This window comes from Petromyzon marinus, chromosome 18 (genome assembly GCF_048934315.1).
Source record: "Petromyzon marinus isolate PM22_M1 ecotype Great Lakes invasive population chromosome 18, UKy_Petmar_22M1.pri1.0, whole genome shotgun sequence".
Lineage (NCBI taxonomy): Eukaryota > Metazoa > Chordata > Hyperoartia > Petromyzontiformes > Petromyzontidae > Petromyzon > Petromyzon marinus.
The window spans coordinates 4,356,644-4,382,638 of record NC_133684.1 but is presented as its reverse complement, the minus strand read 5'-3'; the positions used below and the strand labels follow the sequence as shown (position 1 = coordinate 4,382,638).

Below are 25,995 nucleotides of genomic sequence, written 5' to 3'. Positions count from 1 at the left end.
ATAATGAGACTGGTGGACAGATTAGTTGATGGAGCCACAGGGTGCCAAGTCACAGTCTATGAATTAAAACCCCATCCTGTATAAATAATCTACACAATGGGAAATAATTACAATTATCATAATATTTTTTATAGGGTGTCTCAGAGCGTTTAACACGCGATAAAACATATTTAAAAACAGTTTATCATGTAGGTTTTCGCTGGCTGTTACCTGATGAAGCTGGTTGTAATAACTGTCGAAACGTCGTACTCGAATTGTAAATGTTGTGAGTTTACTCTCCAAAACACCATTGTGCTGAACTAGTAACGGCTTGTTTTGTTCACGTGACAAACCTTACTAACTTGTTGTGTCGGGCGGTGTTGGGTTTAACGACACATTTATATATTTACGCAGGTCTAACCCAAACAGACTCTGTTATGGATAACTCAAAACAAAGTACAGAATTTGTAAAAAAAAAAATATCTTCAAACATGTAAAAGAACACAACCCCAATAATGCGCATAGCTATTCGACAATGTGGTTTCGAAACTCAAAAAAGGGAGCCAGACACGTGCAAGCTGTTGGCTCTAAGACGACGTCGTATTTGAAGTTCCCTATTCGTGAAGGGGAACACAGACGCCTCGGAACCTCGAGCTTCACCCCAAGCGCAGTTGCTCGGTGCTGATTAGACTCTCCCGTGACTGTGTGAGAACACTTCGATTCAAAGCTTTCGCGACTGCAAAGGATTCATCTTCGTTGGTTCTTTCGGGAAAGTCACGTAGAATGAGAAAAAAATAATAATAAAATAATAAAATAACACAATAAAATTCTCACGACGTTTCGGCCACAACACAAGCAGCCTTCTTCAGGTGAAAGAACAGAACTGTCGTCCCGAGAATTTTATTGCGCTATTTTATTTTATTATTTTATTATTTTATTCTCATTCTACGTGACTTTCCCGAAAGAACCAAAGAAGATGTGTGAGAACACTTATGCCAAGTGGCACCGCGAAGTCGACACGGCTCCTGGAGCAAGGAATAATATATAGGTCTGCCCGCCCAATTCAATGCCCTCTGACCGCCTTTCAAATCCCTACTACATTGAAATCTCTTCTGGCACTGGAATGTCGCTTTTTGAAAAATAATGTTAATACCTCAGTGGGCTTTGCCTGGTAGGATGTGGATGGTTCCGTGTTTTAATTGTTTGTGTTTGGGTGATTTGTTTATCTTTCTGGTACTTTACACTCCTGTCGTGTTTTTGTTGTTGTTTGTTGTCGTAACGTTCTTACCCACCTCGACTGGACATCTGTGAAAAAGAGCTTCATAGCTCATCGGATTCCTCCAGTATAAATAAATATTCTGATTCCGAATTCCCAATACGTTCATAATCCCATTCAGAGTCTCATTTGGTTAAAACTGCAACATGGTAGAAATAATAATAATAATTAATATTTACTTTATATAGCGGCCTTTTATCGAGGATCTCAATGTTCAAGACAGCAGGAAACACTCAGAATAAAAAAAACCTCATGAAATTAAAATATATAATAAATAAAGATTTCTGACTTTATTCACTCATTGTCGAAGAAACATAAGTGAGGAAATACATTTCAAGATGTGTTTTAAAGATGTCCACAGACTCAGAGATTCTAAGACCCTGGTGGAAGAAAGTTCCAGAGTCTAAGGGTTACTCAGGAAAAAAAGCTTGGTCGCCCATCGATCGAAGCCTTGACCTGGGATCACAGAGAAGAACTGATTCCCTCGATCTTAGTGACCTTGAGGGGACATATGAGTCGCAGCAGTGTGTCTCTGATGTCGCCTGGGGCAAGGTGGTTCTGAGCTATGTAAGTTGAAACTGAATCGTAGGTGAAACTGCAAGCCAGTGCAGAGAGACCAACACAAGGCAGAATGTGATCTGGAGAAGGAACTCTGGTTAACACCCTAGCAGCCACAACCTGAACACACTGCAGGCTTTTTGATTTAAGAATATGAACACTGCAGGCTGTTAAGGAGAATCCTATCCACACCGAGAACCAAAGCCATTGCAGCAGTCAATGCGAGGTGACATAAAGGCATGAACCATCTTCTCTTCATCTGAAGCAGAGAGAAGGCATTGGATACGGGAGATGGTCCTAAGATAGAAAAAAATGAGTTTTTGTGATATTTTCAATGAGCCTTTTAGGGCAGTGTGGGGTCGCAGATAACCCTTAGATTTCTGACTTTCTGCGCCAAAGAGATTACCTGGCCCTCGATCATAATGCTGAAGCGTGCAGCTTTTTGTAGTTGGTGGGGGTGATCAGATGAGCATCGCCTCTGCTTTGACACTGTTAATCTGGAGGAAGTTTTGTTGCATCCAACTGTTGAAGGAAGTCAGCGGCCGAAATGTGGGCGTCGTGCACATTGCATTAACATTTTAGGCCAATATGTCGGAAAATATGACTCAGAGGAACTGTATAATTACAACAGGGAAGAGGGTCAAGAACGGCACCCCTGAGAGTCCCCAGATGAATAGCGCTGGGGGCAGATTCAAAATCTCACATGGATACGAACCGTTCCCAATTCGTCATATAAGATCTGAACCAATGGAGCACAGTTTCTGAGACTCCGATGATGCTTCCCAAGTAGTAAATCAAGATGTCATGGTCGATGGTGTAAACAAAGACTGAACTCAGAACCAGCAAAGTGAGATTACTGGGGGAGCTAGTCAGCAGTGATCCAAAGGCCATTCACCATTTTAGCCAGAGCTGTCTCAGTGGTGTGTCATTAGAGTAGATATGGTGGTTCAACTGCAAAGCAACCAGACATTCGAGCACCTTGGATATGAAGAGTAGATTGAAGATTGGACGATAGTTATTTGGAACCTCAAGAGTCGAGGCCACAGTCTTTTTCAGGTGCGATTTGACAGCTGCCAGTTTGAAGGTCAAAGGGACAATGCCAGAGCTGGGAGATTGATTGCAAATGTTGGTGACATGGGCAGAGTAAAAGAGTAAAATTGAATTTTCTTGAATGAATTTGGTACGGGGAATGAACTGAGAGATTAAATCTCACGACCGTTGAAGTGGCAACCACAAAAACACATTCTGAGAATGGTGTATTGGGGAAAAGGTGGGGGAAAAATCCAGCATGGAGGTTGGGGGTGGGGGGCTAGATGAGATGAGCCGGAGTTGGATGTTGTAAATTTTGTCTGAGAAGAATACTATACTGTAAATGTCTCACATTAAACTTTGGATTGGGAAGAGGATGGCTGAGATGGTGGCCTTAACGTCCGATTATTCGTAGAAAAAGTGCTTTTTTTGTTTTACATTGTTCGCAATGGGATTTGAGAGGAATCCAGATATATATATAGCCTGATGTAATGCATCTCTGTAAATTGACTTATGTTTAAAAATCTGTAAATGGACTCAAAGCTTTCGTGACTGCAGGAATTCATATTCTTTGGGTCTTTCGGTAAAGTCACATAGATAGGTTCAAAGAAAATAACAAAACAACTATGACGTTTCGATCGCAACACAAGCGTTTGTCGAGGTTTGCTGCTCTGCGATCCCGCATTAACATGCTAATATCTCACATTAACATAGCCACCTCAGGGCGCTGGCCGTGGAGGCCGCTCAACGATTTTACATTGACATGCAAATTTTTACTTGGCAGCCCTTTGATTGGTGGAACACCCACCACCGTGGCGGTCGCTGCCCACCACTCACACTATCATTGGCTGCTGACATTTGGGCTATGCCCATTGCAAAACCTTTATAGACAGTTTACCTTTAGAAGCTAACCCCCTCTTCTTGATCGAAACGTCGGAGTTTTTTGTTATTTTCTTTGAACCTCTCTACGTGACTTTACCGAAAGACCCAGAGAATATCTGTAAATGGACTTCAAGACTGGATTTCCTCGACATCCGCTCGAATTTTTGCACACAGTTCCCTTTGATGAAGGTTGCTCGGCTGTGTACCTCAAGAGGCCTGAGTGCTGAGGAGACAGATAAATAAACATTTCTCGCTGTGTCACAGCGTTGGCCGTCGTGCATAATCACATATTACAATAACAAAAAGAACACCATAATTTCATCCTATGGCCCTTCTTCAGCATACAAAGATCAGTGTGCGCTGTGAACAAGGGCCAGTTACAAAAAAATAAATCACCTAATATGTATTGTTTCCCTTTTAGAGCAGTGTTATGGACCAGTGTGTTGAGCTTAATGTGCATTCGTGAGGGATGAATCATCATAAATGTTGCACTTACGTAGAGGTGTGAAACCCCGTCGGACGGTAGAGCAAGAGGCAATCAAAAGGTGGTTGAGTCGGCCCATCATCCCTCCTCGGTTGGTAAAATCAGTGCCACTTTGTGGGGAGGTCTACAGTTGTTGTCCTATGGATATACTTTGGCCCCACCATTGTAACATCCAATTTCCGCTCTGCTTGCTCAGGGTTGCAAACAGAAGGTGAGCACCGCATCAAACTGATTTCCTGCCACCTCGAGCAGGAAATCAGGTTGACTTTTATCCTTCGATGTTCCATTCACTTTGCGATGTATTCCAAAGTTTTACTGAAATAGCCTTCAAAATGACACAAAGTCACTTTGCTGAGTGAGACACCTCTATTATAATCATAATGAATAAATTAAATATATTTTTAAATGTTTTTCATTTAACAGTCTCAACTTCAAACGCAACCCAAGAAAGCGAAACTTCATCATGTAAGTACTCTCTATTGGAAATATAACAATCAATATGTATATTGATATATTGACACAATGCAATCGTACATAAAAGGACATATATACAGGGTACTTCAAAAAGATGTTAACACTTAGAAGGGACTATCGTTTTTTATGGTAAAGAAGAACGGATAATACGTTGTGACATGAAAATAAATATATGTTAATAGCTTCAAAAAGTCAAAGAGTCTCCACTTGTAAAAGGTTTCAGTTTGGTGTTTTGATGCCAGAAAAAAGGGGAAAACCTCTTCTCATACATACGTACATCGTAGGAATGACACGTAAACTGTTTGCTAAGTATTTTTTTACGTGTTATTGCTGAGTATATACATTTTGAAACTCATGAAATATGAAGGCGAGATAAACGTATATGGTGCTTGATACATATATACACACACACAGCCAAAGGTTAGGGGTAAATAAAATAAAAGTTAAATATCTTAACTTTCATGTCTGATTGCACAGTCGGTAAGGTGCCAGAAGATTACAATACATCAGTGAATGAGGTCAAAAGATGGAATTTGTCCACTCATTGGACATACATATATATTTTGCCTATTGAATATATCTGCGTGGAACTTTGAGTACTCTCCCTTGGTGCATGTGGGGTTTTCTAAAGGCGCTCCCATTTTCTCCCCACATGCCAAATACTTCTTTAATGGAAATAGCCAAACATCCTCAGACAGGAACATTCTGAAAAGAGTCATCAAACTCAAGTCAGCCTTTCTCATATAAATATACAATGGGCAATTGTATAATTGAAATAAAGGGTGAACGCATTTATGAATTAGCTAAATGTATTCAGCTGCCTTCCAGAATAGTTCAAGCAAATTGTAATTAATGGAAGAGTTCTAAAAATTAGAGCAAACATTTTTTTTTTATTCACGTATAGCCAACAGTTAAGGCATAATAACGAAACAAGGTGTTCTGGCCTGGTGGCTCTGCAGGTAAATCAAACCCATTTGTGATCAGAACGTTGCAAGTTAAAATCATTGTTGGGGGTTTGACTCAGCCCATCATCCCTTTGGAGTCAATAAACTGGGTGTATACTTTCATTCGTTAATTCCTTCATTCAATTACATTTTTTGTTAGTAAAAACTCGCCCCCGCTAAAGAGGGCGTCGCAGAAAGTAACGGTATATATTAAACGAAGGTAATCCTCCTACCTATAACATCAAGACACGTGTACAAACATCAAGATGAGAGGACATACTCAAGGAAAAGCTAAAATAAAACAATGCGGCTTGCAGAGTTCCTGAACTGTTTGGTGCCCACAGGCAATCTGAGGGCCGGCGTCAGAGAGTTCCAAATCTTAGACGCTACACTCAAAAAGGCCCCTACTACCGCCCAGCGTAAAATGAAATATTATAGATTGAGCTAGCAAGGCCTGGACTGAGGAACGCAAGCTAGATCTACCAGACGTCTGGGGGGGGGGGGCGGGGGGGGGGGCGGGGGGGGGGGCAGACGGGACTGCAGATACTGAGGACAAAGGCCTTCTTGAGTTTTGTAAGTCATTACCAAGTGGTATGTTGGAAGTCAACAGTGGTTGTTATTTGGATAAACTCACCCATGACATAGTAGTCTGGCATTTCCACCACGGTCTCAGGGCTGTAAGAAGATGGATAAGCACCGCCTCAATACTTTTTTGTTTCAGCAGGAAATCTCATCGACTTTGATGCACCATTTACGATTCAATGTGCACCAAAATTTGCACTAGAATAGACTGAAGGATTATATATATATATAAAGTTACATTGCTTTTAGAAACACCGTGATAATAATAATGTTTATCAAAATAATTATATTATTTGTGTTTTTTTTGTCTACTGCAGCCACTCCTCAAATGACAACTGCAGACTCACCACAGAGTAGGTACCGTTCTGCTTAATTAAAGACTCAAGGGGCGAAGTGGCCACGTGGCTTATGGGTCACATGGCCAAGACGGTCACCGCATCGCGCGCTTTCAGATGCGCTTCTGCAGCCGTCTGGAATGCTCTTCCTTCCGATATTAGGAAGCCACTGGAGCTATGCACTTTTAAATCATCAAGATTTAAAACTAACTTTTGAGAACTGCTTTTTGTGTTTAGTTTGTTGTACTTCCCCCCGCAACTCCGATTAACACGGTTGACTATGTATGGTGCGAAAGAAGTTCAACATAATACGTACATACAGTGAGTTTCAGGGTTAAAATTCAGGTTCAGGCCACCTATGACTAAACTTGGTTCTCAAGTGTAGTGAGTTGATGTTCTTGGCCCAGTCCCCAATGACTGCGCAAAAGCTATCATTCATCTTACCCTCATACTTAATTTCGTAAAAATGTCCAATGCTGAGAATAAGACAAATGATAATAATACAATGTTATGGCTAAACGCACCATCACAGCCAACTGGAAATAGCATGCACTGCAGGAATGGGCCAATAAATGGGAGAGAAAAAATTGCCGCTCTATAGCATCGAAGTGCAAAACCAAGGGGCAGAGAGGAAGCCTACCACCAAATATGGAGCGCCTTCACTACCTATCCTCTATTGGGGTCATTGATTCTTAAAGAGCATTCATTAGGGCATTTAGGCACTCCCCCCCCCCCCTTCCTTATTCCCCTTCTCCTACAGGGGTATCAGAGCTTAGGAAGACACCAGGGGATTGTAGAGTTTATTGCAACGGTTCATTGAAACGTGTGGTTTTGACAGGTTTCCATTTCACTGTAATCTGTAATGTGTTTGTGCTGGTGTCAACCTGCTTTCATATCCTCTGTGTTGTGTACCTGAATTATTTTGTTGATAAAAAAATACTTTTGGAAGAAGATATGATAATGGAATTGGTTTAACAATAAAAAAAAATTGGTTTGAGTTCAAAACAGTGGTTGTGGTATAGATACACGTGCCCTTACCACAAGAACGTGGAATTTCCACCACGGGCACAGGGCTGTAAACATTAGAGGCACACTGCCTCAATGTTCGTTTGAGCGAAGAAATAACTTTGACTTTTGACTTTGATGCTCCATTTACTGTGCAACATATACCACTTTGCACTGAAATAACTCCAAAAGTGTAAAAATATTTTTATTTCTAGAAACAACACAACAAGAATGGTGTTAAAATAATTAATGTTTATGCCATTGTCCCCCCCCCCACATCAGCCACAGCTAAAGCGACATCTGCAAAGAAAATAACGAGTATGTACCTTTTTGGTATACAGGGTGCTTCAAAACAATGTTAACATTTCGGAGAACTTGCAACAACACCCAAATAAATGTGCCTCCGGGCTCTAGAGACCACCTTGAGAAGATTCCAAGCGTGTGTTGACAATGATTGGCGAACAAGTAGAGACTTTTTGAAGCTATCAACATACGTTTCTTATCTTGTTACAGTGGATTATCCGTTCTTTTTCCATTAAAAAAACGATAGTGTCATGTAAGTGTTCACATTTTGTTGAAGCATCCTGCATTTACAAGTTACATCACTGGTAGCTCAGAGTTGAAAAACAACTGAGGTGGTATCAATGAGTTCCTGGGTTCAAATGCAGCTGCAAGCCACCTGTGACTATGCTGGGCTCTCAAGTGTCACTGGCATGATGTCCCTGGCTCAGTCACTAATGACCGTATAAAATGTACCCTTTTACTTGATTTAGTAAAAATGTACAACGCTGTGAATAATAGCAATAAAAAATAGTATTTTTTTTTTTTTACAATTGTACGTTTTATGGTTTGGGTGAACAGTGGTTGTGTCCTATGGATAGAATTTCCCTAACCATAGCAATGTGGAATGTTCACCAAGGGCTCAGGCATGTAAACACGATAGGCACACTGCCCCAATGCTTACTTAAGCAGGAAATAACTTTGACTTTGATGCTCCGTTTATGATGCAATGTGGACCATATTTGCACTAAAATAGACTCCAGGATGAAAAAAAAATCACTTCGCTTTGTGAAACACCATAATAATCATGTTCAAATATGATCCGGTCACGAGTTTGATACGTGATGAGCTGCACTGTCTACCTATTAAATACAGGATCACGTATAAATTCTGCCTACTCATCTTTAAGAGTCTCCATCAATCTGCTACATCCTGTCTCGCCGATCAGTGCGTACCAGTTTCAACACACCCAAATGTGCTCCGACTAAGATCCGCAGCTCGCGGCCACCTGCTGGTGTACTCGCTTTGTGTAAACCTCGCGTGCGATACGGCCAGCGCAGTTTCGGGGTATCTGGCCGAAAGCCCTGGAGCACGCTACCAGCTCACGTTCGGGATCCATCCCTGGGTCTGAGACAGTTCCGCAACAGACTCAAAACGGTGTTGTTGTTTCAGAGAGCCTACTTCAACGAGGGATCAATGCGCATTCGTGATGGACTGGAGTGTGCAATATCAAATGTTCCACCATTGGAACCTCCTTTTGCCAGTAGCAAAAGATGATCATTGGTTTTTTATCCTTTTATCCGGCAACAAAACTGACACCTTTTTTTTACAAGGATTAATGTTTGCATTGACCACAATACCTGCGGTCGGAATGCAAACAAAAAACATAACTCTGATAATGTATGCACTGTCCTTGAAATTGATTGGTCCACACCCGAGACAGCTTTCCTTAGAGCCTAGTCTCAAATGGTGTTGGACCAGTCTGACCTCTGAGTCTCCTGGTGACGTCTTTTGGCGTCATCTGGTCCAACACCACGTGAGACTAGGCTCTAAGGAAAGCTGTCTCGGGTGTGGACCAATCAATTTCAAGGACAGTGCATACATTATCAGAGTTATGCTTTTTGTTTGCATTCCGACCGCAGGTATTGTGGTCAATGCAAACATGACTCCTTGTATTAAAAGGTGTCAGTTTTATTGCCAGATAAAGGGTAAAAAAACAAGTATTATTATAATATCAAATGTTCTTACTTACTTAAAGTCATTCATACTTACGTCTTTCTTGTTTCCACATCAGCCACAGCCAAGTCGACAACTCTAAAGACAACGCAGCGTAGGTACCTTTCTCTTCATTTGAAAGCTCCAAGCGTAGAAGTAGCCAGGAGGCTCAGAGGTCAAACTACTGAGGTGGTGCTATTCGGTTTCTGGGTTCAAAACCGGGTCCACGCCACCTGCGACTAAACTGGATTCTCAAGTGGGACGAATTGATGTGCTTATGCCAGTCACGAATGACTTCATAAAAACCTATTATATTAGATTATGCTTGTTATTGAATTTGTAAAAAAATGTCCAAGTCTTAGGATAATAATAATAATGACATTGATTTGATGATATTACGTGTTTTTGATTGAGTCAACAGTGGTTGTCCTATGGATAGACTTCCCCTTGTCATAGGACTATGGACTTTCCACCACTGGCTTATGACTGTAAGCAGTACGTCAGCACTGCCTCAATGTTCATTTGAGCAAATAAATAATTTTGATCTTGATGCACCATTAATGATGCAACGTGCACGATAATAGGCTCAATAATATTTTTTGGAAAATAATTACTTTGCTTTGTGAAATACCATAATAATAATAATAAAATGTGTAATGTAATGACATTTTTCCTTCGATTTTTTTGTCCACTTCAGGCACAGCTGCACCTCAACAAAAAGAGAGTAGGTACCTTTCTGTTTATTTAAAAGCTACATCACAGAAGTGGCCATGTAGCTCAGAGGTGAAAGTACTGAGGTGGCATTCACGACCTTCCTGGGTTCAAATACAGATCCAGACCACCTGTGATTAAAACTGGGTTCTCACGTGTAGCGAGTTGATGTTCTTGGCCCAGTCACGAAATGACTGCAAAAAAACCGCTAATATGAAATTCGCCTTTTTACTTAATTTGGTAAACATGCCCAACTCTGAGAATAATAAGACGTCATACAATATCTTTGGCTAGTACGAAGTGTTTTCGTTGTCCTTTGGATAAACTTCCCTTGCTCTAGGAATGTGGAATTTCTGCCACTGACTCAAGTCTGTGGACGAGAGGTGGACATCTCCTCAATGATGAAATTAAACGGGAAATAAACTTTGTTTTTTTTACTTTGAATCTCCTTTCACGATGCAAAGCATACGGAATTGGCATTGAAACCGGCTACAAAATTATTGATTAATTTCCTACAATTCAACACTAGCGCAGCTATAATGTTTAAAGTTTGTGTTTTCTGTAACAGTCCCAGTCCTCTTAACATTGTGACTAAATTGGAAGAACGAAAACGTGTGTGAATATATTTATGGTTCGTGAGAAAATATCAATCATCAAAGGACACGTAACAGCAACAATATATAAAACACATGAAGCAATGCATCAGTAATAAATGAGAGACATCACATTTTCAAGGCTGTGAAAGACAGTAGAATACATTCATCTGTTCAGCAGTCTCCCCTGTTCGGTATTTTTTTGGTCCTGTATTGTTACATACATACGTAACTAAAATCAAATCTAAACATGTATTCCATATTTCCACAAAAAAGATCAATACTGTTCAGTAGTTCAGATAATCTGACGTGAGACCAATGTTATCCAGCAGTGTTTAAGCGATACTGCTCGTTTTTTCCGGAAAGTGTTGGTGAGCGTCCTCTCTCCTATATGGGCCATCAGTGAAAAAGTCAATAAAATATAATCATGTCATTGCTTACCAGTCACTTTTTTGGAACAATATGGGTAATAAATTGCCTTCGATTCCATATATCCTAAAATATATCGACATCTTTTAGTCTATCAACCCGTAAGCTTTCCGAATTTGTTTTATTTGTCCGTAAGAAAGAACAGAATGGATGTCATGTGATCAAGCACAGATTAACTTGGTTGCTTGAAACTTTTCTTTTTCAGGTAAATTATTGTACATAATTCTCATCGCCATTATTATAATTATTGTTTCCATCATCATCGCCGTGCTCTGCATGTGGATGAAGATACGTGTAAGTACATATCGTAAATATTTAATTTTTGTCTCTGTTATATGTATAAAAATGTCTAATTGAATTCGAAGCTTTCGTGACTGCAGGAATTACTCTTTGGTTCTTTCGGTTAAGTCACGTAGAAAATAAAATAAAATAATAATAGAATACGACGTTTCGGTTGCAACACAAGCAACCATCATCAGGTAAGAATGAATGATAAAACACAGACACGGGAACAGCATAGGCATACACACATTTGTCTTGGTGTGTGTCTCGCTCGGTGTGTCTTTGTGTGTGTGTCTCTCTGCATGTGTGTCTGCCTATGCTGTTCCCGTGTCTGTGTTTTATCATTCATTCTTACCTGATGATGGTTGCTTGTGTTGCAACCGAAACGTCCTATTCTATTATTATTTCATTTTATTTTCTATGTCACTTTACCGAAAGAACCAACGAGTAATGTCTATGGAATGCATAATCATAATGATGAGCCCTTCATTATCGCACTGCTGATGAAGGCCTCCCACTCCATATTGGTTATATAGGTTTGTTTGACCATACTTCCCCATGCTGGTCACTGAGACTACTGGTGAAAGGTAGCTGAGCGCCGGTTCAGATATCACTGGTGTTAGCCAGGACCAGGAATCAAACTCAGTTCACTAAGGTTACAGTGTCGAGTGCTAACCGCTGCACCACCATTCCACCGACTATTTGGAAACAGCACCATATTTAAATATATATTTTATTTCGTAATATTTTTTTCAAGATTTAACATACTCCACTATACTACAAATTAGGTTCTAAGTGAAACATTTGAAATCCAGTGTCTCATAGGATATTCTATATAGACAGATAAAGAGACAGCTGAGCAGACTGGTGGCACAGTGGTTAGGGCACTGCTGTACTAGTCTACCTACCTGAGCTGGATTCCCGGCCACGGCTAACATCAGTAGTGAGATATATCTGAACAGATCCTCGTGTCCCTGTTCAGCATCCTGCACTGACCAGACTGTTAAAGTATGGTCAAACAACCTCCCATGGATGACACAGCAGGTGATTGACAAGGAACTGTACTTTTATATATAGAAAAAATAAGTCCAAAATGCAGTTTATTTTTTGGGTTAGATCGCATAAATATAAATGTGTTGTTAAACCCGCCACCACCCGACACAGCCAATGTGTAAGGTTTGTCACGTAAACAGAACATCCCAATTCGTTACGAGTATAGCACACCGGTGTGTTGGAATGCAAATCCACAACATTTACAATCTGAGTACGACGTTTCGCCAGTAATTACAACTAGCATTATCAGGCAGCAGCCAAATCTGTATTTTGGATGATATTGGTCCCAAAAGTCTACGTGTTAACCTAATAAAGCAAATATTTGCCTTTTCAGTGCGGCACAAGCACAAATAAAACAAGTCAACACATTCATCATCAACACTATGGCCTTAAAATAAAAAAATATATATAATTGGACAATGTCCCATCTGAACTAATTTGCTATGAATAAGAGCCATTGCCCAAAACGTTGCCTGTGTCATTGACCAATGTGTTGAGATTTTTGTAATTGCATTGCTCCATCTTTATTATAGACAGTGTTGAATAACAAATATTTGCGCGGTTGGATTTTCTGTTTTCTGCTGTAGAAGAAGCAGAGTTTCACAGTGCAGATTGTTAATGGTCAGGATTCTCAAGAACTGGTGCCACTGGATTTAGCAGCCACCGCATCCGGTAAGCTACTTAGCATTAACACTCCATGCATGTGTTAGTACAAGCGTCTAATTTTTATTTTATTACATCCGTATGAAGCTGAAACCCATTGGTTCATCGTGATAATTTCACTGCTGAATTAAGGCCTCCCCCAAACTGTCACCATACCACACAAACATGTGATGTAATAATCCATATTGTAGCTGCACGATTAATTATTTCATGGCTTCATCTCCACCGAGGACGTTCGCGCATGCCTTCCTTGGCCGCCAATCAGTGATCCTTCACCAGGGGCGATCATCCTTTCTAGTGACGTGGATTGCCTGAAGTCCACTTACAACAGTTTGACCAATAGCGTGTGTTGTTATTATTACAATACATTTTCTGTCTAAAACGATGGGAATCAAGCTGTCTCCTCTGAGATAAATGTTACGTATTTTTCCCCCCGCTAGCTGCCAAACACCCCAAAGAGGACGGAGAGCCCGAGTCTGACAAAGAAGACTCAAACGATTCTGACGACAAGGCAGCTAACGCCACGAACCCAGACGAGGTGTCGGCCAAAGCTGCAGAGAAGACTGAGAAGTCCCCAAGCACGGGTGAGGCCCGCGTTAAGTGCGCGCACAGCAGCGTCTAAAGCGATGACACAGCAACACGTGCAGCGCCTCTCGAGCTGATGGTCTGTATTGGAGTGAGAGCTTGTGTGCGTCCAATGCACATCTTTGCGCGTTGTTGTTTAGATCTCATTGTTTCATAGCCTGCACTCCGATTTTTTGTTAGCGTTTTTTTTTTATCATGATGCGAAAATCTGAGTCACTCTGTAATTGTCGCTAGACTCGGACCTTTCTGGGTAAAGGAGCATAGTAATTATAATTTCACTTGATCGCTTGGCCACAATCTCAAGTTAAGATATACATTTGTATGTTATTTTAATGTATATCTTAAACTGCAGCAGAGGGCATTGCGGCGACAACCCATTGGTGTACTGTGCTAGGCTGCCACGCTCCTCGCCTTCACTAACCAACCCTGCAGCGACCGGCATGGTGAACGTGGTCGAAGAACTGGCCACGAAATCGCGCGGCGGTGGGGAGGCCATCATCCAGCAGTGGATTGTAACGAAACGGGCTGCGCGTGCACACCGCTGACACTCAGTCGCGGCCGCCGCGAGTCGTTCGCGAGGTTTGCCGGCTTCGCATCCATGTCCAGAGCCTGATCGCACGCCAGTCTCTGTCCTATGCTCTTCTCGTGAGGTCAAAGGTCACAATATTCTCCAGTGGTACCTCAGCGCGATCCTCTTTGTTGGAATTTTTTTTTTCATCCTCTGGCTAGTGGCGATAGGCAACTGCTGCTCGTATAGTAAAGTGCCCTTGCATGTGCGGGAGTGTGTTTACGTGTCCTGTACATGAAGGTATCTCTATAAAAGCGATGGCAATTGATATCCTTCACTTCAGAAAACCATACATCTGTCGCTGTATCTGGTTAACGTTTTTTAATTCTTATTTTTATCCAGCAATATATTTTTCGAGTGGCATTAACACAATAATAATAAACCCAAAAAAATTGCAGCTGAACCACGGAAGTTTGAAGATTATGTCGATAAGGGGAATGTTTGCAGTGAAATTTTAGAAGTAATAAAAAAATCCATACAGAGAGTCGTTATGAGACCACATTTGGGAATTACCCACAAAAACATAGTTTGACTAACTTCGCCTTATATGGTAAGGGACGAGACTCATTTAAGGAAGGAATAGCATCAACTCATTTTAGGAAGTATAGAGTCATTGTGTTGCATAATGAGGGCTGAAGCATTTGAATGTTACGTGGTTAAATTGTCCGTAGGTGGAATGGTATTTCCACTGGAATCAACTTGGTCCTAATGTGTGCAGTACTGTTTAGAACAGTACGCTAACATTTACTTTTAAAACTCAGAATTGGCAATCTGGTTTCCACATGTATGCCCCATGAGTCTGAGCGGACTGAGAGAAACATTATTTTCTTCAACCTCTGCCAAGTACAGGCATGTAACAGCTCTCAATGCGTGCTTTTTATAATGTTAAACACATTTGTTTTTCACGTGGTTAAATCTGGTTTGAAATTATTCCTTAAATAGCGTTTAAGGAAATTTGTTAATTTTAATACTTCATTGATATTAGTTATTTGGGTTATTAGAAGTGTACGATTTCCCTCTTAACAAACAGAGTCACTGCTGACTGCAGTGAATGGCAACAACCTCGAGTGGCTGTAGAGGTGACATGAACACATCGCATACAGAACATCGTCATAAGCAGCCATTGGTCGATCCACTGCTGGACGAGGGCCTCTGAAAGTCACCACCACCGCCGTTTGCGATCTCCATGGTGGACTTTCTCCATTCCCGCCCTGGGCTGCCACGCCACCATCCATCATCTGCACAGGTTCACCTATCCATCTCCACCAATGTTGACCATTGTCAGGAATCGTTGGGCTCACGGTGCAGTGCCACCTCACCACTCATTCAAAGGTACGCTAATTGGTGGCGCATCAAATTCATGATTATGCAACTTAAGGTAACCTTTAAAGATTAAAAAAACGTAATTGTTAAAAGGAGTGGTGGTACGTTGATTAGCACACTGCTATGAACGCAACCACCCAGGTTCGATTCTCAACTACGGCCAACATAGCGGAAAGTGACGTCTGAACTGATCTCCTGAACCAAACCGTGTGGTGAAGTGTGATCTAAACAAACCCCCACCACCAGCACAGCATTGGGGGAGGCCTTCATCCAGCAGTGGAGCGACAAAGGACTGCACATTTCACGGCTGCCACTATCATTATCATCATAACGCAATCATAATATATTCCTTTAAATGTATGATGCGCATTCCATCCAAGCATCCCAATGCATAAAAAGCAGGAAACAAAAACGAAACCGGGCCAACCGACCCAACTAAAGAGGGAAGGCCGCTTGAAAAAGATGGGGTTTACACAGCAGACTTTAATCTATCTACCGACTCTGATTGCCTGATTTCATGTGGCAAGGCGTGCCGCACATAGCTTGGGTGCTACGCTAACAAAAGCGGGCGTGTCGGAGATCAGAAGATCTTAAGGACTCTGATGGAATATGTACAACGTGAAGGGAGCGTGATCTCACGTGTGTTTTTACGGGTTGCTATCACGTGTCGCTCAGCGTGGTGTCCCGACGTTTCGTTCCGCGCGAGAGATTTGCGACACGGCGGCGAGGGAGTTTGTGACGCAGGATTGGCAGAGCTTTTTTTGCGAGAAAGTTTTTATTCATCTTCCTCCCCCCCCCCGCCAAACCTTGAGTCTTCCAGACGCTTTGGGCAATGATACCCCGGCACGTTCATTAAGGAAGTAGAGGAAGCATAATGAGAAAGACATCAAACAAATAGTGTTATACTAACCGTTACACCGGCTTACTGTGTTATGCGAGGCTGTGAGCAGACACAACTGTCAGCGCTAGGTTAATGGCCCTTGATATTGGTAGGTGATAAAAAAACCTCTCGTCTTGGGCAGATAAATTGGTCACGTGCGGCGATGTCCGTCGTTAGACACCAGAGGGCAGCAAAAACATTCTGCCTCGCCTCAACTTCACTGCCCTGACACATTGCAACTCCTTTACATTTAATTACATCGTAGAATAACGCTTTAAATGTGCATAATCGCGTGATCTTGGTCGTGTATGATTACGGAACTAAAATCTTGCGGAAAGCTCACTTTTTACAAAATAAATAATAATAATTGAGGTGGGGGGGGGGACATTGGCAAAGTCGTTATCGCCCTGTCCTGTGAACCTGGTGACCAGAGTTAAATTCCTGGCCCCGCTAGCGTCAGTGGCGAGTGACATCTGAATTGGTCCGAGGCACCTTTCACAGAAACTACACCGACGACTGCGATGAGGTTTGGTCCAGCATTGCCCCTGAGCCAAAAACACGTGGGAAGCCGTCATCCAGAAGTGCAATGACAAATAACTGTTATTCGTTCATCTGATGTAAGGGTTGGTGGATCATACAGACACTCGCCCTCAGGGCAAGGAGGCGCCTTTCGAACGAATACAATCTAAGGTCGCACTCGTTACGCACAAAGTGCTTGCCACGAATGAACCACACAACGTTGCTCATCTCGTCAAGGAGCATTAACCACCATCGTGCAACTCCGGTCATCCTCGCAGCAGCGGCTTGTGGCTGGCAAATCGAACAAAGACGGCGGTCACTGCATTCGCGCGGCGCTTTCAGATGCGCTGCGGCCGTCTGGAACGCTCTTCCTTTCGATGTTAGGAAGCCACTGGAGCTATGGCACTTTTTGTGTTTAGTTTGTTGTCCTTCCCCCTCACTTCTCATTAGCACAGTTGGCTACGTACGATGCCAAAATAAGTTCAACATACATACATGCGTCCATAGTACATCATGCACTGACCAACGTGGTGAAATATGAAGAGGCCTTTATCCAGCAGTAGATTGAAACGGGCTGTATGTTATCACTGTCAAAGGTATTTTACACCTGCCTGAACCAACCAAGATTGAGCAGAATTTCGATTTAAAGCTTTCGTGACTGCAAGGATTCATCTTCTTTTGTTCTTTCGGTAAAGTCACGTAGAATGAGAATAAAATAATAAATTGATAAAATAAAATAACACAATAAAATTCTCACGACGTTTCGGCCACAACACAAACGGCCTTCATCAGGTGAAGGGACGAGACTGTCTGGAAGACAGCGCTCGCTCCAGCGCTGTCCTCCAGACAGTTTTATTTTATTCCTTGCTCCAGGAGCCGTGTCGACTTCTCGGTGCCACTTGGCATAAGTGTTCTCACACATCTTCTTTGGATCTTTCGGTAAAGTCACGTAGAATGAGAATAAAATAATAAAATAATAAAATAAAACAACGCAATAAAATTCTCGGGACGACAGTTCTGTTCTTTCACCTGAAGAAGGCTGCTTGTGTTGTGGCCGAAACGTCGTGAGAATTTTATTGTGTTATTTTATTATTTTATTCTCATTCTACGTGGCTTTACCGAAAGAACCAAAGAAGAAAATTGAGCAGCTTTGATATTTCAGTGGGGGAAAACAGCTGAGACGTTTAGGACTTCTGCGTGCAGAGTGTACCATTAGCTTTTTCTTGGACGTACCAGCTACATCTCGTGCTCTTGCCTGAAAATAATCTCAAGTTCAGCACACACATATACCTGTGGCTAGAGTATATTCCGTGGAGTGGATTTGCTCAGTCGCAACTTTGTCAGGAAGGGAACCCAATTTTGTAGAAAGATTCCACGCAGAGCAATTGCTTGGCTCTCCGTGTGGTTTATACCCCGCTCAAGAAAATGCGTAAACCACGCTGGTGGCAGTGTGTCTGCGGCGATTCTTAGTTGCATGATCTCTCTACTTTGTGTACCAGATTTAGCATGCGGATCTTACCGTCAAAGGCCAGTTCATTAGCAGTGCTAATCTCTAACGCAATGGCCTCCTCACAACTTCGTAAAAAAAATATATAAATGCAAATTCAGATTGTGCATGCCTGTAGAGCAAGTGGTCAATTGACTGAGAGTTTGCTTTGCGAAATTCGAATTTAGTTTCGTTCGCTCCTTTTTCAAGAATGGGTTCAGCCGAAAGCCCTGGAGTAAAATTCACTTGAGTGTAGATTTTGTTTTGTTTTAAAGGTCCGTAGCTGCACGCGGGTGCTCGTTGCGTGCCGGGCTGTTTGGTGGCAGGAATTTACGCGTCCGCGCACTGCCAGCATTGAGACGAGTCTGATTCCTTTATCATTTGTGCCAGTGCTGCAAGAGGAGTGGTTGGTGTGCGTTAGCAGTCAGCAGCGTACGTACGCAAGTTGATCAATAATGATACCGAATAATAAAAAACAATTCTTCATCCGATTTATTCAGAAATTAACTTCATATATAAAGCAAAGACTTTGGAGCCTGGTGGCTCAGGGGCAGAGCGAGCAGCTCGCAATGGGAATTACGGTTGAGGGTTCACTCAGCCCATCATCGCCTCCAGGGTTGATGAAACGAGTGCCACTTTGTGGGGAAGTCATCAGTGGTTATCCTATGGATAGACGTGTCCCTGTCATAGGAATGTGTAATTTCCACCACTGGCTCAGAGCTGTAAACAGGAGATGGAAACTGCTTTAGTGGTAATTTTAGCCGAAAATCACTTTAATTTCACTATGTAACAGCAGAACCACAATGCACGAATGGCATTATAAGGAGACTTCTGCTCTGTGTCTGCACATATAGAGACAATATATTTTTGTCCATCAGCAATTTTGCTTTCCAGACCAATACTATCCAGCAAAGACGTTGGATTTGACCTGATGGGTCTCATCAGCAGAGTCAGGCTTGTTAAACAAATGACGCTGGATTACACGATGTTAATGGGCAAGAGGAGTCCATATAAGTGATGGGTTCCCATTCACTACAAAAAAGCTATTGTGGTGCATTATGGGTAATTGTTATAGTATTAAAAGCTGTATACAAAAAAATCAGTCAAGTGTACTTTTGCAGATGAATTATGCTACGCTCACCACGAAGTCAGTCGCAAGTATGCAAAAAATATTAACGGCTTTATATGTTTAAATTGGATGTCCATCAGGATTTGGGAGAGAAAAAAAGATAAGCGAATCGACGTGTAAACAAATGCTTTGCTGCTCGTGTCCACCAATATTACGAGAAGCCGAACACGGGCGGTGTGTAAAAAAATGTCTCATGAGAATGAAGGCCCCCAAGAGCTTCGTGTTTTGGCTTGTCTGTTGATATTATCGAATCCGGCCACCCACTAAAGCACTCACCTGCTAGAACCCTTATAGGACCGTGCGCGTGGCATACAACCACAAATACCACGAGTGCTTTTTGATCAGGATTTAGATCTGCACAGGAACGGAAATTCTCTAGTTCTCGTCAATCAGCAATGCGAGGTTAAACATTACACCGGTTAGGAAATTAGTTTTTTTGTTAACAGGAATGGATCGTTGCCATTGAGGATTCTCATTTTTTTTTGCAAAGCCTCAATGGTAAAATACCGTTAAAGTAAAATGTATGTTTTTTTTTATTGGCTCTTCAAGTCAATTTATATTTTATCTGCATGAAGAAGAATGTGAGATAAACTTCGTGGTTTCTTTTTATGAATGCACGAAATACCTCCCAGAGGCGTAGAGCTGTGGTCCAGCGATTGGCACACGACGCTATGAACCCACCGACTTGAGTTCAAATCCCGGCCACGTTTGGCTTCAAATTGGATGCCTCCACCTGTTCCTCGGCCTTCGCTCTGGCCAACATCATGGGAAGTCCCTCATCCAGCAGTGGATTTACAAACCGTTCTAAATTAGTATTACTTTACTGCTCATACTAAAAGAAAGTTTATTTTTTTACAAAATATGTTGCTATATTTGTTGCGTATTCAGCTTAAAATGTGCTAAATTTTCCTTTGAAGGAAAAATTCACGAGCATTGTTGGCAAATAATGTTGCCAAATTGTCGCTGGATAATGGCGTATAATGATATTTTCTAGAGGGCGTGATAATGTGCTGAGTTTGAGCTTGCAGAAAAATATATATTTGGTGCCTAAACATCGAATCCTGGGACTGACATAAAAGATGGGGTGATGTGTTTGCACAATGGTTAACGTACTGCACTTTGAACCCTGCGACCCCGAGTTTCACTCCCTGCCATGGCTAACGTCGTTGGCCTGTCGCAGCTGAACCAGTCCTGGGACACTCCTTTCACCAACCCCCCCCCCCCCCCCCCCACTGAGCAAGTGATAAAGTATGGTCAAACAACGCACCACAACTGAAAACAGTATATTCTTGGTTCTTTTGGTAAAGTCACGAAGGGAAACAATAAAATAATCAAAATATTGTTTTCTATTTTTATTATAATATTGTTGCCCTTCTACGTGACTTTACCGAAAGAACCAAGAATATGAATCCCTGCAGTCACGAAAGCTTTAAATCGAAATGAAAACAGCACTCAGAGGCCTTCGTCAAGCAGTGGATTGACGAAGGGCTGTGAATTAGACATTTTTTATGTCTCCCTCCTCCGTCTGTTCATGGGTAGGCATTGAGTTACAGTTGCTACGACTCTCCCCCCACGTGCCTCCGATTAGCAAGGTTGGCTACGTACTGTGCGAAAGAAGTTCAACGAGCATATATGCATACACACGTCATATGGTACATCATGCAATGACCAACGTGGTGAAATACGAGGAGTCCTTTATCCAGCAGTATATTGCAACGGGCAGTATGTTATCATTGTCAAAGATAGTTCACACCTGCCTGAACGAACCATGATTTAGCAGCTGTGAAATTTCAGAATAAGAATCGCAATCTTTGTTTATCCTGGAGAAATCTGACGCGCTATGAAGCTCAATTTCACAAATTTGTAAATTTAAGACCGCCTAACCTCCTCCCCCCGCAACCTTTATGAGCCATGCAGAAAATAATAATCCGCATGCAAGATTCCGCCATTCTTCTGCGTCTTCTTCTCATGGAATAGAGAAGGACCCACTGATGTGTTCCCTTTCGGGAAGACATTGAAGCCCAAATCCTGGACAGATCGCACAAGCAGATCTCGCCTGTTCTCACGGCCACGCGAGGCGTTAATCCCGCGCATCTCCGGCCGCTTTGATTAACATCTGCCGACACATGTCTGCAAAGTGAGGCGTTAAGAATCAGCGCGAGTATTCCGCGAGGTCTGCCGGCTCCATTAAACCCGCTCGCTTGTGGCGGCCACCGCCACACCCACGGGTGTGATTTTTAGTCATTCGTTCAACTGCCTCTACGCGGCCACGCATCAGCGGACAGCTCGAAGGGACAAATGCTGCCGCAAAAACCGGAGCGCGCAGAAATTTCAACCGGGTCAGTATATCTGATAGACACATTTACTGCCGCGGTGGGGGTTTCTTCGTCTTCTTCCTCTTCCTATTCACCTTGTGCTGCGTGTTTCCGTCTTCCACCGGGGGTTGTTCAGCACAAGGGAGGAGGTCTCCCTCCACGTGCCGGCACCTCCTTCGAGCGGCACGAAGACACTTCCCGCACGGCGGAGTGAAACGTTGGGAAAACCGTGCCAAACGATATGCGGGCACAGCTCGAACACAGATCGGGGGGCGGGGGGGGGGGGACACAGATGTACGTGCACAACATTCACATCGCCACGGTGTGTTATGTCCTCTCGAGGGAGCCACAGGAGCCCAGATCCAAGCTTCATACCTGCCCCACTGTTCGCCATGGCACTATGATGATGGTGATGATGAACCCTGAGGCAAGATGAGCAACCCACTGACTTCCACTTTGTCAGTACCCGATTGCCCAGCAAACGGAGCAGGATTGTTGCCTCATGTGACCCACGGCGCTCAGAAACGTGTGATTGGTGCACGCACACACGTAAGACAGACTGACCGGCTGACATATACGTGCATGCGTACACACACATCACACGCACTCTCTCGCACACAGATACAAAACAAAGACAAACATCCCCCCCCCCTGTGTAGCCTGCAACAGACTGTAGGGGCAAGTGCTGTTTGCGAGCAGCCAATGAAGGCTGGCACGGCGCACGAGGGGGTGGGTGGCCAGCGCCACGCCCGGCCGCCTTTGTCTCCCCAGTCGCGATGTTTACCACAACATCGCAACACCAGGTAATCATTTGACGCTGAGTCGACCTAGTGGAGGCCCAAGACCGGTTCAGATAATCGCTATCACCGGCGGTGGCTGCGAGTGGGAATCAAACTCGGATCTCGGGTTCGTACCGTGCTAACCGCTACAAAGACAAAGTTTCCGATTATAGCCTTTAACAGACTGTTGGGGCAAGTGCTGTTGAGGTTGGTACAGTACACCAGGGTAGCGGGTGGGGGGATAGCCAGCACCATGCCCAGCCACGTTTATCTCCCCAGTGCTGATATTTGTACGCTGCACCGGTGTACAAATGTCATGTTAGCCGTGACCGGGAATTGAACTCAGGTCAGCAGGTTTGTATGCTAAACGCTTCAACACTGCTCCCCAAATATACAATAACAACAACCGCCATTTGCCACTAAGTGGCGGTGACGTCACAACGGCGTTTGTGCCAGGCTATGTGCACGTTAAGGCCACGTGAAGTGTCGAACGCTCGCTGGCAGGTCATGGGACAGACCTAGGTGCCATGGGTGGACTGACCGAGATGACTGGCCGATGCACCACCTGTGCCCCCAAACATACACACATATACACACACATACACATATGCGGATGCGTTTACAAATTAAGCTAAATATGTAACCACCATGAATCTCGCTTCTCCCCACAAAGAATAACACAGATTAATTTGGGAACTAAAACTGTATCGTACATTAAAACATTGTAATTGTTTCATAATCTGGAATCCTTGATCTTGTGTAGAACTATCAGCATGGACGTAGAGTGTTGTAGAAATGCCAACACATTGCTTATATTTTTTTATTAAATACAACACAAAACTTGCACTTAAACATTCTACTAAAATATATATTTTTTACATTTTCCAGAAATTTTGGAATCAATTTATAGCCTGACATTTAAATTCCCGCCTCGGCTGGTGACATTATGTATTATAAATGTCAGTATTTTAGTTTTTTTTGGCTTGGACTTGGTCAGGTGGCTTGCATAATAAATCTCCCATTGCATTCTCCCATTGACCGGCAGCGCAGATTTACTTGGAGGTGGGTTGGACAGAACAGATGGGGCGAGGCCACATTAGCTCCACGTTATTTATGTCGGGGTGGGAGCACAGGGGGCTCTGATCTCATTTTGGAGCCTCTTCAGGGCTGAAATGCAATGTGATACGGGAATTTATGAGATCACATCCCCGCCCTCTGTCTCGCTGTCCCACCACTTCAGTCTCCACGTTTTTTTAGTTCCCCTTTTCGACTTATAATGCTGGAGATAGGGGGGAAAAAACCAAGCAAGCTGCGACCACCGTATTTCACCTGCTTGCCGGCGTTTGTGGAGTGCGTTTGTCTATCGGAGCGGTTGCACGATAGTTAGTGCGGGGGCATGCAAACGATACGTCGCTTTATCGGTTTAAATCGATGGTTGCATCTCGAGTGTATTACGTTGATTGTCTCAGCATGATTACCGATGACTGCGCGCAACAAAAATCCGTTGCAATTAAATTGGTTCTGCGGTTCATTTGGCAAAAATTCCAACTTTGAGAATTATAAATATCAGTTTGGCTGCCATGGAAAGAACATCACTCCCAGCGCCAGGGAGGGTGGGAAAGTGCTTCATCATTACTCCGAGGTCACTCTATAATAATATCCGAAGTAGGTATGTAATATCTACTTCTGCGGTCAGTGTGTTTAAGTGATGAAGGTGCCCAGGACCAGTTCAGATATAACTCACGACTGTTGGCCGTGGCTGGGAGTCAAACACGTGTCCCTGAGTTCATAGCGCATTGAACTATTGTACCACCCACTCCAATCCACTATGTATATTCCAAGGGGGTATATATATATATACACACACGTGTGAGGGTGTATATACTCCAGTATATTCCTCAATTCATTTGTTATGTAACCAGAACTTCTATAATCCTGAGTTCAAGCCTCAGGGCAGACAAGAAAAACATGAATTCTCTCCGCAATGATTTATCAAATTCCAACGCGCAGCAATCTGGGTCAGGTCAGTGAATCCACGAAGTAAGTGCGTATGATGCAACATTTCACATGAGCACTTGTATCAAAAACATACCATGTGTCCAAAAAAAAAGCATCATCAGTCATGATCAATCCTCTGCGGGAAGAAAGCCTCGCCTAAGTCATCGCCATCCTTCTCAGTTCTGCGATGTAAAAATCCACCTAGCATGTGCACACGAACTCATTGTATAAGTTCCATCTCCCAGTTGACGTTTACTTGGACGCGTTCTGTTCCTTGGCTACCATTGCATGACAATTCTTGATCATCAGCTAAGAGTGTGTTGCGTTCGAGCAATGATCAGCAGACAAAGAGAGACAATTTCCAGTTGGTCAAGTGCACATTTGGGAACACGATGCCAAGGCAAATGAAGGGCACATTGATTTGGCGCACGGATAAGTCTTAGAATAAGTTCATCGGGGACTTGATATGTCTTAACAATCGTGCAAAGTGCTCCGTCTGAAGCCTCCGCACAAAAAAACATGTCTCTTAAGTGTTTTTCCTGCTACTCGTTTATTTGATTTCAGTGGTAATAATAATAGCAGCAACAACAACAACAAAACAGCACAATTCATTTCTACCCCCTTACTTCGTAAGCCCACACAAGTGTCTCTGCCACTCCCAAATGACGGTCCAAACACAGCGCGTTCATTCCTCTGCTGCTATTGCCAAGAGATGGAACCTGCACAGTTTGTTTTAATTGCTAGGACATAACACTCTCCTTTGGCCATTGATTAATGCGGGGTTCGTAAAATTGGTGGACGGCCTTCAGCGAAACCGGCACAGTGGGATCTTCATCGGTCTCGTGCCAGGTTAACATTGTTTGCTTATGGTGTGAAATTCTACCGTGAGCTGTTTGGAGTTGTTTAAGGCTCTGAGGGCAGTGGCTTTCCCCACTTAAAGGATTAGAGAAGTGATGGTCTCTTCCGGGCAAATGTGGGAAGTGAAGGACTTGGTTTCTTTTCTGTTGTTGCCCATTTTTGTTTTCTTAAAACAAAGAAAGAAAAATGCGCAGCTCTGCAAGTGCTTGTTCATGCCACTGGTGGTGGAAAGGCCTCGGGAGAGCTATTTTAGAGGGTAATTTGCATACTCTTCCAAAATC

At 42.9% G+C, this 25,995-nt stretch overlaps 1 protein-coding gene across 2 annotated transcripts in view; it reads left to right on the top strand.

The window, feature by feature from the left end:
- Positions 1–25,995, top strand: part of LOC116943589 (uncharacterized) — a 67,969-nt gene that overhangs the window by 3,348 nt on the left and 38,626 nt on the right. For both annotated transcript variants that reach the window (XM_032956553.2, XM_076067809.1), the window contains exons 3-10: positions 4,632–4,673; positions 6,526–6,561; positions 7,831–7,866; positions 9,623–9,658; positions 10,241–10,267; positions 11,482–11,570; positions 13,199–13,283; positions 13,715–13,858. In XM_032956553.2, coding sequence (XP_032812444.2) covers positions 4,632–4,673; positions 6,526–6,561; positions 7,831–7,866; positions 9,623–9,658; positions 10,241–10,267; positions 11,482–11,570; positions 13,199–13,283; positions 13,715–13,858 — 495 coding nt within the window. The remainder of the gene's footprint in view (positions 1–4,631; positions 4,674–6,525; positions 6,562–7,830; positions 7,867–9,622; positions 9,659–10,240; positions 10,268–11,481; positions 11,571–13,198; positions 13,284–13,714; positions 13,859–25,995) is intronic.